General features: G+C 44.5%; 1 protein-coding gene across 2 annotated transcripts in view; it reads right to left on the bottom strand.

Annotated features, from left to right (window-relative positions):
* Positions 1–1,732: 1,732 nt before the first annotated feature.
* Positions 1,733–17,270, bottom strand: part of SGPP2 (sphingosine-1-phosphate phosphatase 2) — a 155,715-nt gene continuing 140,177 nt past the window's right edge. For both annotated transcript variants that reach the window (XM_069574663.1, XM_069574664.1), the window contains one exon: positions 1,733–5,191. In XM_069574663.1, the coding sequence (XP_069430764.1) occupies positions 4,640–5,191 (552 nt within the window). In that variant the 3' untranslated portion in view covers positions 1,733–4,639. The remainder of the gene's footprint in view (positions 5,192–17,270) is intronic.

The raw sequence follows: 17,270 nt of genomic DNA, 5'->3' as shown, positions 1-17,270 counted from the left end.
GAACAACATGGAGTATTTACAGGTCCCTCAAAGAGACAGGATCATGGCAAAATATTTAAAAAAAAAAGTTTTGTGGGACTTAGCTCAAGGAACTGAGCAAAGACAGGCGGGAGGGAGGTGTGGACACCAAGGACACAGATTGAGTCCCTTGCTGCTGTCATAACTGCTGAGAGATGAACAAAGGATGTGGGAGCTAGAGGTTCATTGACAGCAGAGGGAAAGGCACCCAAAGGTGAATATTTGAGGGAAGAGACTGAAATCACCTGTAGATGTCACCTCCTCTGGATTATCCCATGTGGAGGCAAGGAAAAGAATTAAGGAGCTTCTTAGGCTCCCTTCCTGTTCTCATGATCAGGTTCTGCCCCATCAAAGCCTCTTGCTCACTGTTTATCCCAGCCCTGCCATCACTGTTAACTCCCACACACATGCACACCACCACAGGTGTGGTCTGGCTCTTCCTTGTAAGAGCTGGAGGTGTTGTGGAAGTGTCCCTCGCAAGCTGTGCCCTCACCATTGAGCATCATCTTGTACCTACTTTGCATCACGTCTCCATGCAAACTCCATCTGTTCTTTGAGCCTGGCTGACACATTACCTCTCCTATGAGCCTCTGTTGAGTTGCAGAACTCAATTCCCACTGGGAGCTTATTTTTACCCTACAGCCTTAACAACTTTGGATCTTGGTTTGTAATTTCTGAGCCTGAGTCTTCTCTCTGCAGAGACCTCCATTTGGCAGACGAGGTCTCATCTAGCCTCACATGCTTATGGGAGGCAGCAAATTAGGTATTATGAAATAACATAGTGTTCAAAGTACAAACAGGATCCTAACTTAGCCTTGCAAATAAAGAGTGTCAGCTTTCAATACCATTTCAAAAAGCAAGGGATGCTTAAGGGGAGAGCATATCATTGCAATGATGTGACTGTAAAGTGGGGTCATGTCCATTTCATTCAGCAGACAGTGCAGTCACCTGTGAAAACCTTTTGCTTGGGTTTCCCTAGTGGTCCAGTAGTTAAGAGTCTGCCTGCCATCACAGGGTTTGATCCCTGGTCTGGGAGGATCCCACATTCCGAGAGGCAACCAAGCACAGGCATCACAGCTACTGAGCCTGTGCTATGCAACAGAAGAAGCCACAATGAGAAGTCCGAACACAACTGGAGAGTAGCCCCCACTCTGCAACTGGAGAAAGCCCAAATGCAGCAACAAAGACCAGCGCAGCCATAAATAAATTTTTAAAAAGAGAGCATTTTGCTTATCCAATATATAGTGACATTTATCTCCGAATATGGTAAGAGGATGCTCTTCAGTATCGAGGAGCTGAAGGAGGGTAATGAGACATGCCATCATACTGCTTCCTTTCTTTTCATCATACCTGTGGCTGCCGGGGTGCTCACCAATCTCATGTGGCTGGATCATGACGGCGCTAGAGAACCGTATCTACTGCAGTTTACTCGTTTTGCAACTCCAAGGACTGCAGCCCACCAGGCTCCTCTGTCCATGGGATTCTCCAGGCAAGAATACTGGAGTGGGTTGCCATCTCATTCTCTAGAGGATCTTCCTGGCCCAGGGATCGAACCCACATCTCCTGTGTTGGCAGGCAGATTCTGTACCAGTGAACCACCTGGGAAGCCCCAGAGAACTGTATAGATACTGTTTATTTTTGTCGCCTCTTTTCAACTCAGGTCCCATAAACCCTGAGGATCTAGGGGGGAAAAAATTGCAAGGAAGCAGAACACTGGCTTTTAAAGCATTTAATAAATCATAATCAAACAAAAATGATTTTTAAAAGAATAAATTTACATACAGTACATAAGTAAGACAGCTGAAGGTTTCCAAAATAGAAAACCAGAGCATATGGCCCTGAAACACCACATGCTTTGGTTACACTCGGGAAACGTGAGTTGCCTATTTGGGCAAGAAAATTCTGTTATAGTGTGATCTGCAGGCATGTTGAGGGGTGATTTCAGTCGTTGAGGGTTTTTGTTCATGGTCTCCTCTGTGGTTTTTTCTACTGCATGATCTGGTTTGGTGGGAGTCTGGGCAAAACTGGTCTGGAATGATGGCTGTTTAGAATGACACTCACAAGAGGAAATGCCGTGGTCCAGAGTGCTTGTGGGTTGGGGGCAGGAGGGCAGTCAGGAAAAGCACATGCCATTCTACCCGGAGGGGCTGATGATGCCGAGCGTCATCACGTCCAAATGCAGGGCTGGCCAGACCACAGCTTCTAAGCTTAGACTGGACACATCAAGATGAGCTGGATTTTGAAACTTAATCTCTTAAGACTTCTGCTCAGCAGAGGCTCTGGACCAAGACAGGGCTATGCCAGCAGGGGGCAGTCTACCCCCAGAGAGAAAATCCAAAGATCAGAGATGGAAGGTGTAGTCTTGGGGGAGGTGGGGGTGGGGTTTGTGTGTGTTTGTGTGAAGGGCTGGGTAAAGTGAATGAGGAGGGCTGTGTGTGTGTGTTGCAGTTTGAAGCCATTAAAATGGTTTTTCTAAACAGTTTCTGCCTGATTCTAGGCCACGCTCAAAAACTAAGCTTGGCCTCACCAATATGCACTTTTTATTCTTTGGTTGATGTAACAAGTGACCAAAACAGTGACCAATCTGTGAGTCTTTCTTTACTGAGCTATGGCTACCATCTTCATCCTCAATCCAAATTGTATAAATAACAGCCTTGAATACATCAATACAGCCGACTGCAGTTCTGTTGTTGGGGCTTAAAACTAAAGAGATGGCAGTAAGATTTATATACACACACAAATGAATTGCTCACACCCACTGCTATGACAATAATTACCACCCTTCTCAAGGATACAAGTGGAAAAAGCTGATCCTTTTGCCCGTTGGCTTCAGAGAAATCAACTGAAATCATTTTGTCTAAATATTACCCAGGGCTGTGATCTCAGGTCTGGCAGCCCACGGGGACGGGGGTATAGAGAGTGCCGCGTGCACTGCAATGTGGGGTGGTCTCGGGTGGGGGTGCCCGTGACCTGGGGCATCCCCCTACAAGAGTGCCACAGATGCTGGTCAGAGGATGATGTAAAAACAGGGAAACGGCAAGTCATTTTGACCCCTGCCTTCTAACTGTGAAAAATGTCGGAAGCATGAAGTCAAACATCAGAGATGATTGCAACCAAAAGGCCAGGGTGCGTCTTTGAAATCAGGACAAACGGGTGTTCAGTTTTCACTCTGGATGAGGAGGTAAGAACCTAACTGACCAGACCGGCAGATTTCCGCTCAAAGTGTGTGAGTGGTGAGGACACAGGAAGTTATAAAGTATTGGCTTCAGCAGCTCAGGAGCTCCACCACAGGACACTTTGTTAACTGCCCATTGACACTCACTTTTAAGAACACTGTTGACAGCTGTTCAGCTGTACCTCTTCATTCTTGTTCCTCCTCCTCAAGGAGCCCCTGCAGGAGGGTGTTTGCCTAATGATCACCTTCCTAAGTCTAATAAGGACTTGCCTGGGGTCTAAAGGATGCTTGTTCCAAAGAGAGGCTGACATTAATTACCCTTAAAATTGCCAAAAGATATGAGGTGGGGGGGCATGGAAAGGGGGCCCTTGATTCTATTTAGCAGATGAGAAAATGGATTTAGGAAAAGTATTGGAGAAGGAAATGGCAACCCACTCCAGTGTTCTTGCCTGGAGAATCCCAGGGACGGGGGAGCCTAGTGGGCTGCCGTCTATGGGGTCGCACAGAGTCGGACACGACTGAAGCGACTTGGTAGTAGTAGTAGTAATGAAGAAACAGTGGCCAGGAGGGAGGTCTAGGGCCCCAAGAAGGATTTCATTCACCTGTTCTTCTACTGATCCACTTTAACAGGCCCACAACAGTGCCTTCCCAGTTTGTAAGAAAGCAAAAAAAGCTGAAGAAGGGCAGAGGGCTAGTCCCAAGTCACTCTGATGCAGGAGAGAGCCTTACACCCAGAGGAACCCAGATGAAGTGAGTTGGGAGCAGCCAGTTGGGTTCATGGTTCAGAAGAGGATAGAAATAAATGGTACCGAAATCCTGCAAAGTGTACAGACAAGGAGGAGTAGATGCCCCGCCGTCCAATGCACACCTGACAGAGACCAGGACACATAGGGAAAGCAGTTTCTTGCCTAGGACCTCACAGCTTTGCCTTTCACGTTTCCCGGGGAGGTTTACAGCACTCTTTCCCTGTGAGCTGGCATGGTCTCATGTGATCATAATGACAGAAAGTCACCCCGTCCAAGGAACGTCACCCTTTCTCTCGGACCAACACTGAGACTCGACGATGGGCAGGGTCATAATTGAAAAGAAAACCCAATGTCCAGCTTTCTGGGTCATGCTCTCCAGAACCCAGGGTGTTTGTGGCCACTCCTAAGCCAGGCTGCAATTCCTGCCAGCCCAGGGCTGGCCCAAAGTCCATGTAACAGGGTGGGGGACCCCAAAAGAGGTCAACTGTGGCTTTAGCCTGGCTTCATCCTTGACATGACCCTTATAGGCAAGTGGTTCCTGCAAGACAACTTTCCCCGCCATACAGCAGCAACATTTATCTTAGATATTAGCAAACTAGACATGTGACTTAAGGACAGTTTTTTTTTTTTAAAAGAAAAATGTGTCATCAAGACTTCCTCACTCAACTTTTGAATATCTCATCCAGTGACTGTTTGAGGCTCAGAGTAATCCCAGAAACCTGTGGAGCATTGGCACGAAGGTGGTAGCGCAGATGCCGACAGACGTGTAGGTGACAAACTTGTAAGGCACTTCGATCTCCAGTCTCCGCCTGGCCTCCTTGTTTCTGGTGACCACCTTGAACCAGGAGTACAACACTTGCAGCGAGAGCTTTTGTACAAGCTGACGGACCAGGAGGATCAGCACAATTCCCACAGTGAATTTGGCCAGACCCAAAACTAACAGGTCAGTGGTGAGCGGTGGGATGTTCTGAATAACAGGGAGAGATTCCGTGGGCTCAGACACGAGCTGGAAAAAATGATTGATCCAGAACCCTATGGTCACCCCAGCCCCAGCAGCCATGATGGTGGTGGTGTCCGCTCTGGTCGGGCTGTAGTAATCGGACACGGGGTAGTTGTAACACAGGAAGAACGGCACCACTAGAACACAGACGGGGAAGAGGGGACTGGCCGAGTCCAGGCGATCGATAAGGGTCCAGGCAGGGTAAGTGAGGACAATGAGGATGGCGGTGATCAGGATGCCGCCCAGCACATCCTGCGGGAAGGAGAGCAAAGAGTGGTGAGAGCTCTTGCTGTATTAATTTCAAGTCAAGTAAAACTGATTTGATGTTTAAAACACAATTTTTACATTTATTTTATAATACTATTTGTTTAAGACTTTTTTTTTTTTGATGTGGACCATTTTTTTAAGTCTTTCCTAAATGTGCTACAATATTGTTTCTATTGTATGTTTTGGTTTTTTGGCCTCAAGGCATATGGGATCTTACCTCTCTGAGCAAGGGATCAAACCCACACCCCTGGCACTGGAAGGTGAAGTCTTCCACTGAGCTACCAGGGACGTCCCTTATAATACATATATTTTTTAAAATGTATGGTTCTAAACATTTTAAAAGTAGGAAAAATACAATCATGCTATTATTCATGATTGTATTGCTATTCATGATATGTCTTCCAGTTTTTCCATCTTTTAGAATAAATTTTATGTTTTATTTTCTTAATGCATGGCTATAACCACACTTTCTTCAACCTATTTTTTTTTTTTTCATTCTATACTTTTAAAAATTTGCTTTTTGGCCATATACTATGTGGTTTGCAGGATCTCAGTTCCCCAACCAGGGACTGAACCCAGGCAACTGCAGTGAAAGCACTGAGTCCTAACCACTGGACCACCAGGGAATTCCCTTCAATCTATTATTTTTTATTTAATATTATGTCACAGGGCTTCCCTGGTGGTTCAGATGGTAGAGAATCTGCCTGCAGTACAGGAGACGCGGCTTCGCTCGCTGGGTTGGGAAGGTCCCCTGGAGAAGTGAATAGCAACCCACTCCAGTATTCTTGCCTGGAGAATTCTGTGGACAGAGGAGCCTGACGGGCTACAGTCCACAGGGGTCACGAAGAGTTGGACACCCCTGAGCAACCAGTACACCCGCACCTGAAGTCGTAAGGATTGTCATAATCTTCATAAAGATGGTGTCATCCTTTCTTGGCAGGCAGAGGGTGGAGGAGGAAGTCACTTTCTGCGGGAGCCGTGTTAAAAGCAAGCGCACCATCCTTACTTACGGAGCGCATTTATGTGGGGTGGTCTGGGAAGGTATTTTAGATGTGGTGGTATCGAGGTTCCACCGTGCCCATCTGGGCACTGCCACCATCTTCAGACAGAGCTTCAGATAGTGCACATATTTCACTGGGTGCATGCGCGATGCTTAATCAGTCCTTCCTCAGGACCCTTTAGACTCTGGTTTTCTTTTTTCCCATGTCCCTCTCTCCTTTCCCTATTTTTTCTCTTTCTCCCCTTCCCTCCTTTGCCTCCTTCCTTAAAGGCATGTTTACAATATTTTTAACTCCTTAATGGCCTCCATTTTCTTCTTCCTTAGTGTTTTCACAGCAAAATTCATTAGGTGAAGTCTCAACATAACCAACTGGTTAATACATTTAAGTCAGAGAATGAGAAGCTTGCTATGGTTTTGTTACAGTTTCATGTGGGTTATTTTGAAATTTGATAATTGAAAAATTGAAACACTTTCTTCAATGCATTGGAAAATCTGGAAAACAAAGAGTAAAACATATGCATTGTAGAAAATCTGGGAAGCACCAAAAAGTATAAGAAAAAACAGATCCTTATTTCCGCTACCTACTGTCAACTGTGTCTATATTTTGGCATGTTGCCCTCCCACTCTTTTTTCCCCCATAAATATAAAATAGAATTCTAAAGAGTTGGTCTCCCCCCCCCCCCAATTCTTCATTCATTATTGCTTTTGTTTAGTTTCTAATAAAATGACATCTGATTCAGGTAAACAATGAGTGAGAATCAGACCTTAGAAGTAAACACTGAGGCTAGAGCATTTTTCAGATTAGAGGGTACCCATTCATCCTTCCAGTGTCCACATGTGTGAGCCCCTGCTGTGCGCCACATTGCTAGAGGATCCAATCTGAGCTAAACCATCACAATCCATGACTATGGGCAGCTTACAGTCTAGAGAAGAGACAGAGGATTGCCATTGTTGAAGAGGGAAAGTGGTCAGCTTGTGGATTGTGATGGTTTTAGGGTGCTGAAGAGCAAAGGGTCGACACAGGCAGGAAGTCCACAGGGTCCTAAAATCCAATCTACTTTGTAAAGCAACATGAAGCCATTGACATAGCTCTCACTGGGTACCAACAAGACAAGATTTTATGATTGCAGTGGTGAGAAGGAATACAAGAAGGGCAAGAGTATGGGGATGGGAAGGCCACTTGCCTTCTCAGAGGAAGCCTTGTACTCTGCATGTCCTCCATGTGACCCCTGAGCTTCACCTGCTGTTACTTCTGCCATCCTTCTCCTCAGTGACCCCTCAGGCTGTGTGGTCTTCATGATCACAGTCCCCATGACCATCCCCTGTGCTATGATTATGCATGGGTGTTGTCTTATTTGGGCAAGCGGCGGGGAGAAGCAGTCCCTTCATTTAAGCTTCTTGGTTACCAAAACTTGAGGCAAACTCTTGAACTGAGTTCTTCTCCACCTGTTGCCTAGACCTCTTCGCCTTGAAACACAACTGCTGACTAAACTAAACTTTGTTGATACACAATTCTCAAAGCCCATTTACTAGACACTTGCTGGCTGTTTCCTCAGCATCTGTCTTTGACCCAGTAGCCTCATACCTCTCCTTGGGGATCCATGAAGTTCTGGAAAATATGGGAGTTGGAGCACCATGAGCCAGGTAGAATAATCAGGGCGCTGTATCTCCTGATTATCCCGATTGGCCCAGGGATGGTCATGTGACCTGCACCAGTCCAATCAGTCAAAACTGGAGGGTTTTGCTTGGGATTCTGGGAAAGAGATGTTCTTTCTTTTTCTGAGCACTGGGCCCTGTGGGTTTACACCCTTTACTTAGTAGACCTTCAATATTCAGCTTTTGTTAATGTTACCCTGCACCATCATGGCTTTTCTCTGACCTCCGAGAGGTCTCCTGCTTAGTTTCCTCCTTCAGATCCTAAACAGGGCATTCCCACAGATTCTGTCTTCAGGCTGTCTTTTTTCCCCTCCATTTAGAGCTTGTGTAGATCCATGGCCCCATCTCTCCATTCTCTACCAGAGTAACTCTATCTAAAATCTTTTGTTTTCAGACATTTTTCTCTCAAACTTTGGTCCTACCTTTTTAAACTAACAGCTATTTTCATTCAGATGCCTGTCAACTCCCCTAACCAACTTGTCTAAAAGTCATCAACACCCAAACAGAAAAATAAGTAAAGGAAATGAACACTTTATAGAAAAGGAACTATGAATGCCTTATAAACATATGAAAATATACCTAAACTTACTCATCATCATAAGTGGAAATCAAACTAAGCTGAGGAGAAATTAAAATTTACATTCACACAAAAACCAGTATGCAAATGTTTACAGCCATTCTATTAATAATGCCCCCAAACTGGGAACAACCTCCATGTCACTCAGGGGGTAAACAAACTGTGCTATGTTCTTGCAATGGACTATTTCTTGGCAATAAAAAGCAACAAAATACAAATGCAGGCAACAGCTTGGATGAAGTCTCCAGGAAATCAAGCTGAATGGAAAAAGCAGTCTCCAAGGGTAACATACTGTATGGTTCTATTTTTATGACATTCTCTGAAAGACAGAACTACAGGACTGGGGAACAGATCAGTGGCTGCCAGGGTCTGGGGGAGGGAGGGTGCAACTGCAAGGGGAGAGCATGGGGGACTCTGTGGGGTGACAGAGCTGTCCCATGCTATGGTGGCAGTTACTCACACCGATCCTGGTATTCAAATCCAGAGAACTGGGACTTCCTGCTGATCCCGTGGCAAGCAAGACTCCATGCTCCCAGTGCGGGGGGAGCCTGGTCAGGGAGCTAGATCCTACATGCCGTAACAAAGACCAGGTGTAGCCAAACAAATAAATATGTTTTTAAATATCCAGAGAACCATAAACCCAAGGCAAAATCAGTTTTACTGTTCATTTAACACATGAAATTAAAAACGACGTTTTAGACAAAAATAAGAAAGCTGGTGGGCGCTTTTGTTTTTGCTCATTAACAGTGTTGCGTGTCCCATGTGTGAAGCAGTGCTCTGGCCATCCAGAGGTTCCCAACCCAGCTGTCTCTCCCCTCCCCCACAAACTGCTGATAAGGTACCCCTCACCCATCTGCATTAACAAAAATCCAGAAGTCTGACAGCATTCTGTTGATGAAACAGTAGGTGGGGGCAAAGGGACTCCTGTCTCTTAATTGTATGAATGCAAAATGGCGCAACACTTACGAGGAGGAACCTCATGATATGTTTCTAAAAATTACACATTCACTTAACCTGACTTGCCATCTCACCCTAGGACTTGACCATGGAGATGTACACCTGCCTGTGTCTATAATGAGCTCTTTACAAATTGTCCATTGTAGCATCATCTGTAACAGCAAAAGCCTGGGAAAATGCCAAGTTCTACCTGTAGGTAAATATAACCCTAGAAACAAATACTCTGCAGCTGTAGAAAGAATGAGGAAGCTCTCATATAGAATTGTAAAAAGCATGGTATAGAACAGCATGCTACCATTTTCCATTTTTAAAAAGCTGGTAGATTATACAGTACATTTTTACTTTAAACACAAATAGGTTCACTTGAAGTGTAGGGGATGGAGGTGGGAGGACTTTTCACAGGATACCCCTGTGTACCTTTTGAATTATATAAATGTACTGCCTCTGTGTTTCCCAGGTGGTGCTAGCAGTAAAGAACCCGCCTGCCAATACAGGAGACATGAGAGACATGGGTTTGACCTCTGGGTGGGGAAGACCCCTGGAGGAGGGCATGGCAACCCACTCCAGTATTCTTGCCTGGAAAATCCCTTGGACAGAGGAGCCTGGCAGACTGCAGACCATAGGATCACAAAGAGTCAGACACGACTGAAGCGACCTAGCGCAGACTGCCTCTGTTAAAAAATTAAGTGAAATAATTTTTGTCTCTTTTCTTCCAAACACAATTTGCCTTTCAATCCCCATGTGAAGTGGGGATCTCAGGTGATCTCATGGTATCCTCCACAGGGGACTGGTCAGATATAGTAGTGGGGGGAGGGTGCCACTGGCCTGCCAAAGCATCACCTGCTGGGAACAGAGGGTGTCTCGTGTTTTAGAGGAACATACATTTTGAGGGGAGGAGGAGGGCCAGGCACAATGAACTCAATACCCCAACACAAGCCTCTACTCTCTCAGTGGGGATAGGAGGTTCTGCCTCTCAGGGTGTATCCTGGCGGCCCCACTGAACTATTGTCTGAGCCCTGAAGAAGTTAGAGAGGATGAAAGAGCATTTTGCCTCCATCTACAAAACACAGAGCTAAAGAGAGCTGCTTGGAGATCCTTCTGGCAGAGGGCTAGACAAAAAGAAGAATCCAGTCTTCCTCATCCCTTCAGGCCACAGTGCCCCATGTGGGTACTTTATGATACCACCTGGCAGGACATAAGTGGAGCATCCAGATCATCCACTGTATCTGTTTGGCCTGGTGAGGTGGCCAAAGAGATGCTGGTGACACGCAAATCAGCAGGGAAGGATGCTGGCGGGGCAGGAACTACAGAACTCAAAGCGACAACGGCATCTCCCAGACTGGCTGATGGGACAGTATCAGAAAGCTACTGGGCCTGGAGGGCAGTAAGCAAGTTCAAGGTGCTCATGGGTCACAGCCTGGGCAGAGAGCAAGGGACCCAGCAAAGCAGTCTTCACATCATGACATCCAGCAGGACAACGTGGCGCTCGGGACTCAGATGGGTTCATGAGCACATGTGAGACGCCCTCAGGAAAGTCCAGGCATTTTTTTTTTTTTGCATAAGCATTTCTGTTAGAGGTGGGGGTTAAACACAGCTTTGCCGAGGGCTAGAGGTTCAGACTGACCCTGGAGGTGTTCAGGGAAATTCATTTATTATACATATTTCTGCTGGTGCCACCCCCATGAGTCCTCCTCTCTGTTACTACCTCTGGCCACCAGTCACTTCCACAGACTCCCCTCCTGCTTGACTCACAAGCTCCTGCAGCTGCTGCCACTGCTGAATCTCCCTGCCTGCTGGCCATGCGCCTGCCCACAGCAGTCACTGACTGCTTTCCTGGTTACCGTTTCAATGCAGATGCTCACCAGCTTCAGTGTGAGTGCGCACTGGAAAAGGGAAAGGGAAAGTCGCTCAGTTGTGTCCAACTTTTCGTCACCCCATGGACTATACAGTCCATTTAATTCTCTAGGCCAGAGTACTGGAGTGGGCAGCCATTCCCTTCTCCAGGGGATCTTCCCAACCCAGGGATCGAACCCAGGTCTTCCACACTGCAGGCGGATTCTTTACCAGCTGAGCCACAGGGGAACCCCTGGAATTTAGTGTGCACTGGAATCACTAAGTCAAATTTTTGGATAATTTTAAAGATGCAGATTTCAGAGGCCTGCCTTCTGATTCTGACTTGCAGCATGGCCCAGGAGTCTGCATTTTTACATCTCAACATAATGCTCATGTAGTGAGTCAAAACAGAAACAACTCTGAGAAACACCAGCCTCTCAATTGAGAGTCTGAGTCCTGCATGATCTGGGTTTAATTAACCAATCATATCAGGGTTTTCTCTCATTCCTTTTCCGTTTGAACTTTCCACACCAGTCAGATAGGTCTACTTGCTTTTCCCAAAATGCCTGGCTCAATTTTATCAGAATTCTGCATCCCTTTCATGTACATTTTTAGCCATCTTTATCTCTCAAGATATTATCAGCTCATCTAAGGCTCAGCTCAAAAGCTACTTCCTTTGCAGAATATCTTCCTCTGCCTCCACAGTTGGAAATAGCCTGTCCTTGAACTGAATGTAAAGGCATTAGCTTAACAGCACTCAAAAAGCCCCTCTCTTAAATTGCCTTCGCTGTAGTTCTCTGTTCACATGCCTTTCTCCTGAGTTGATTGTAACACTGATTGGCAAGGAGGAAGTTCTCCTGCAACTTGACCTTATTCCTCAAAGCTCCCAGCACGGTGCCTAACATGCCACAGATATTCAACTACAGAGATCTGGAGAATGTACTGCCTTTCTCTCAATGGACTATCCGTAATACTTAAAACCCATTGTTAGGATTAGGACTTCCCTTGGTGGTTCAGTGGTTGAGAATCCACCTGCCATTGCAGGGGACATGGGTTTGATCCCTGGTCTGGGAAGATTCCACATGCTGCATGGCAACTAAGCTCATATGCCACAAGGACTGAAGCCCAAGCCCTAGGGCTCTGCAACAAGAGACGTGACCATGGTGAAAAGCCCAGGCATCACAACTAGAGAGTAGCCCCCACTTGTCACAGCTAGAGAATGCCCACATGTGTCGATGAAGACCCATCGCCAAAGAGAAATAACACATAATAATAATAAAAAAAAACACACACTGTTATATAATGGGCTTCTCTGGTGGCTCAGATGGTAAAGAATCTGCCCCTGGTGTGGGGGACCTGGGTTTGATCCCTAGGCTGGGAAGGTCTCCTGGAGAAGGAAATGGCTACCTACTCCAGTATTCCTGCCTGTAGAATCCCATGGACAGAGGATCTGGCAGGCTATAGTCCATGGGGTCACAAAGAATCGAGCATGACCGAGTAACACTTTCACTGTTTTAATACATAGAAGACAATTTGCCTTCCTTCCCTCCCTTCCTTTGTACCTGCAGTTACCAAATTCCTGGACATCTGGTTGGAATATTTTTCATCAACCAACTCTGTTCTTCAATGTATCAGGAAATGAGACTATTTTTGGTCCACAGCCCTAGCATTTGAGGTGAAAGTAATTTTGGCCAACATGCCTGCTGCTGTGGAGCTTCTTTCTTTCTATCCACATAGTTGGGTTTTGGGCCATAAAGTGAAAGTGAAGTCGCTCAGTCGTGTCCAACTCTGTGACCCATGGACTGCAGCCCACCAATCTCCTCCGTCCATGGAATTCTCCAGGCAAGAATACTGGAGTGGGTTGCCATTTCCTTCTCCAGGGGATCTTCCCAACCCAGGGATCAAACCCAGGTCTCCCACATTGCAGGCAGACGCTTTAACCTCTGCACTGCCAGAGAAGCCCTTTTGGGCCATAAAAGGTGGTGCTATATAAAGGCAATTTAGATATTTTTGTAAGAAAAATACTTGAACCAGTTGTAATGAACTTTCTACGTTCATTTGGGGTCTCTATATTTCTGATAATAAACCTCTTCTAAACAGTTTCCACAGGATCATCAAAAAAGCAACAGCGTTCCAGAAAAACACCTTCTGCTTTATTGACTATGCCAAAGCCTTTGACTGTGTGGATCACAATAAACTGTGGAAAATTCTGAAAGAGATGGGAATACCAGACCACCTGACCTGCCTCTTGAGAAACCTGTATGCAGGTCAGGAAGCAACAGGTAGAACTGGACATGGAACAACAGACTGGTTCCAAATAGGAAAAGGAGTACATCAAGGCTGTATATTGTCACCCTGCTTATTTAACTTATATGCAGAGTACATCATGAGAAACACTGGGCCAGAAGAAGCACAAGCTGGAATCAAGATTGCTGGGAGAAATATCAATAACCTCAGATATGCAGATGACACCACCCTTATGGCAGAAAGTAAAGAGGAACTAAAAAGCCTCTTGATGAAAGTGAAAGAAGAGAGTGAAAAAGTTGGCTTAAAGCTCAACATTCAGAAAACGAAGATCATGGCATCTGGTCCCATCACTTCATGGGAAATAGATGGCGAAACAGTGGATACAGTGTCAGATTTTATTTTTCTGGGCTCCAAAATCACTGCAGATGGTGACTGCAGCCATGAAATTAAAAGACTCTTACTCGTTGGAAGGGAAGTTATGACCAACCTAAATATTACATTGAAAAGCAGAGATATTACTTTGCCAACAAAGGTCCATCTAGTCAAGGCTATGGTTTTTCCAATGGTCGTGTATGGATGTGAGAGTTGGACTGTGAAGAAAGCTGAGAGCCAAAGAATTGATGTTTTTGAACTGTGGTGTTGGAGAAGACTGTTAAGAGCCCCTTGAACTGCAAGGAGATCCAACCAGTCCATCCTAACAGAAACCAGTCCTGGGTGTTCATTGGAAGGACTGATGCTGAAGCTGAAACTCCAATACTTTGGTCACCTCATGCAAACAGTTGACTCATTGGAAAAGACTCTGATGCTGGGGGGGATTGGGGGCAGGAGGAGAAGGGGATGACAGAGGATGAGATGGCTGGATGGCATCACCAACTCGATGGACAAGTTGAGTGAACTCCAAGAGTTGGTGTTGGACAGAGAGGCTCTAATGTGCTGTGATTCATGGGGTCGCAAAGAGTCAGACACGACTGAGCGACTGAACTGAACTGAAACAGCTTCTAAAAAATAATGCTTGAAAATTCAAGGACAACTTTTTATACTAATTTTTTCAAGCTACTAAATTTATAGAAACAAAAAACTCACAAAATCCTCATCTGAGGATAGTATCTGATGTTTTGATTTTGGTAGATTCTCAAAGAGGAGGTGATCTTCATGTGTTTGGCACAGTACATGGGGCCAGAGGGACAAGAGGTCACTGTTCTCTGGGATGGCAAAGGTGAGTGGTGAGGCTGAGGACAGGGTGTTCCTGTTCAGTCACTAAGTTGTGTCCTACTCTTTGTGAGCCCATGAACTGCAGTACACCAAGCTCCTTTGTCATTCACTGTCTCCCGGAGTTTGCCCAAATTCATGCTCATTGAGTCAGCAGTGCTATCTAGCCATACAGCATCCTCTGCAGCCCCCTTTTCCTTTTGCCTTCAGTCTTACCCAGCCAGCATCACGGTCTTTTCCAATGAGTCAGTGAACACAGAAGTGGGAGCCACTGGATAGCACTGGGATAATGCTGTCCAGAAAAATGTGTATTTGGAGGTGGGGGAAGAGAAAAAAGTATGCGTGGTTTATAAGGAGATAGGAACTCTATGGAAGATGGGAAAAGTAACGATGCAACAAAGCCTGATAAAGCAAAGACATGAGGGCAAAAATGGCTGAATAAATGTGTTTTACTTTGTAGAAAACACATTTAAAACTCACTTTCAAGAAGAACGCAATTAGACTGCAAAGAGTACAAAATACTCAAAATATTCACCACTTAGACCCAGTGATGGCACGCCTAGGAATTTATCCTAAGAAAATGACCCGAGAAAAAGCTGCTCACAAAGGCTCTTAGATCGGAATGCTTCTTGTTATTTCAATCTATACTGATGAAGTCCAAAACGTTAACAGTGCTCCACCATAGGACAATCAGAAAACACAAATAAGCAAAAAGATGATAAAGAATGGAGCATATGTTGTAATAAGAAAGAATCTGGAAAGACATAAATCAAGCATAGTATAATGTTGTTTATACCAAAAAGGAGATAAAATCGAAGACTGCTTTCTTATTTAATAACATAGCAGGAATATTTCCATTTGAAAAGATACATTTCTGCACCCTCTGCCTTTTTTAAAAAACAGTTTCAAAGTATCTGTAAGTGAGAATATCAAGCAGAATACAAACTCTACATAAAAGATGATCCTAATTTTAGATAAATCAACATTATCATGGAAGGATAAAATATCAGGAAACAGATGAATATATTAAGAGTAGTTTTCTTCCCTTTGGATATCACAGACGATGATTACCTTCTTCAGGCTTTCTAAGTCTTCTAGTCAACACCTTTATTATGATAAAAATAAAATCAATGCAAAAAGTCAGGATGTTAAAATCAGGCTTTCAAAATAGACAAAAATGAAAATAATTAATTGATGCTTATAAATTTTTACATCATCCAAAATGATGAAATGCCCCCAACAATCTATATGATAATCAAGATACCATCCTTTTATGATGTCGGTAACTTTTAAAATAAAGGCATAAAAAAAGGCATATAAATTGTGTGGCCAGTGTTATCCTCAAGATCACATTGATATTTAATAAATCTTTAGTTCAATTTACCATCAAGGCTCAAATGAAGCCTTTTAAATTATTTGGGGAAAAAATAAATGATTACATGAACCTAACATTTTTAAAGTTAAAGTGCAGGAGGATCTATCTTAATGCCTTTGATTTTTGTACCTATTCTCATTTTCAGTTATAAAAGTTAATATACAGATAAAAGCTTGGGCTTTATTATACCTCATACAGAAAACAATAATAAAGACCAGCAATCTAAAGTATTTAGGAAAGAATCCTAATGGAGCTGTCCCAGGCATCAGAACAAATTTTAGTGAGTGCTCACACAAACACAAAAAACAATGTTTTTATTCTGAGCCAAACAGAAACACTCTTCCTTTTGGTAAACTTCTCTAGATATTTCAACAAGCAGGCCTTGCGAACTCCCCGCAGTTGTGAGTTCTAACCCTAGATCACATTCCCATATGTGGTTTACTGGGGCACATTTATATTCTACCCCAAATATCTTCACTGAAGAATGCTCTTGAACAGACCAACACAACACAAGGTTAGCTCACCAGAAAGAAGGGGAGAACAAACCCATTCATTCAATTGTTAGGAAAGAATGCATTCAGATCTTGGAACTATTTATGCCGAGAACTCTATGATTCTGGCATCTTCCCCTCTGCCAGGTCCCCTGCTGAGAATGTGAAGGGCCCTCTCTGCCCTTGGCTGCCTTTGGAGAGCAAGCTGAAGTCAGGAGCAGCGTAAAAAGCCAAGACCCTCTTCTTTGTAGATGTAGTGAATGCTCTGAATGCAAGCAGACCCTGACATTAAAACAAACTTTAACAAAACCCACACCCCCGACAATTATTTTAAAAAATAATTTTTAGTTATAGATCAATGTTTCTTAGTTAATATACTCTTCTTCCATGCTAGCTCACAATTAATTCAATTTCTGAGAATAATGCAGATGAGATTCGATGGAAGCCAAACGGCAAGAGGGAGGAAGCTCTGTTCATGAATATGAATATAAACGATTACAGAGAGAAACCTACATGTCATGTAATTAGCATATGTATAGGGAAGAAGGAGTGAGTGCTTAATTTCAAAAATATTAATTTCCTACTGAAACACGCCAGCGTCCACAGAGAACCAAAAGCAGGGGCCAGATTTACCTTGCCACGTGGTGTGAGTGTCAACAGTAGTACCTCCTGATATTCACACCTCTTTGAGTGGGCACTCTGTCATGACTGTTCTCTGA

This window comes from Ovis canadensis, chromosome 2 (assembly GCF_042477335.2).
Source record: "Ovis canadensis isolate MfBH-ARS-UI-01 breed Bighorn chromosome 2, ARS-UI_OviCan_v2, whole genome shotgun sequence".
NCBI lineage: Eukaryota > Metazoa > Chordata > Mammalia > Artiodactyla > Bovidae > Ovis > Ovis canadensis.
The sequence above is the reverse complement of the archived record's forward strand: the minus strand, read 5'-3'. Positions and strand labels throughout refer to the sequence as shown.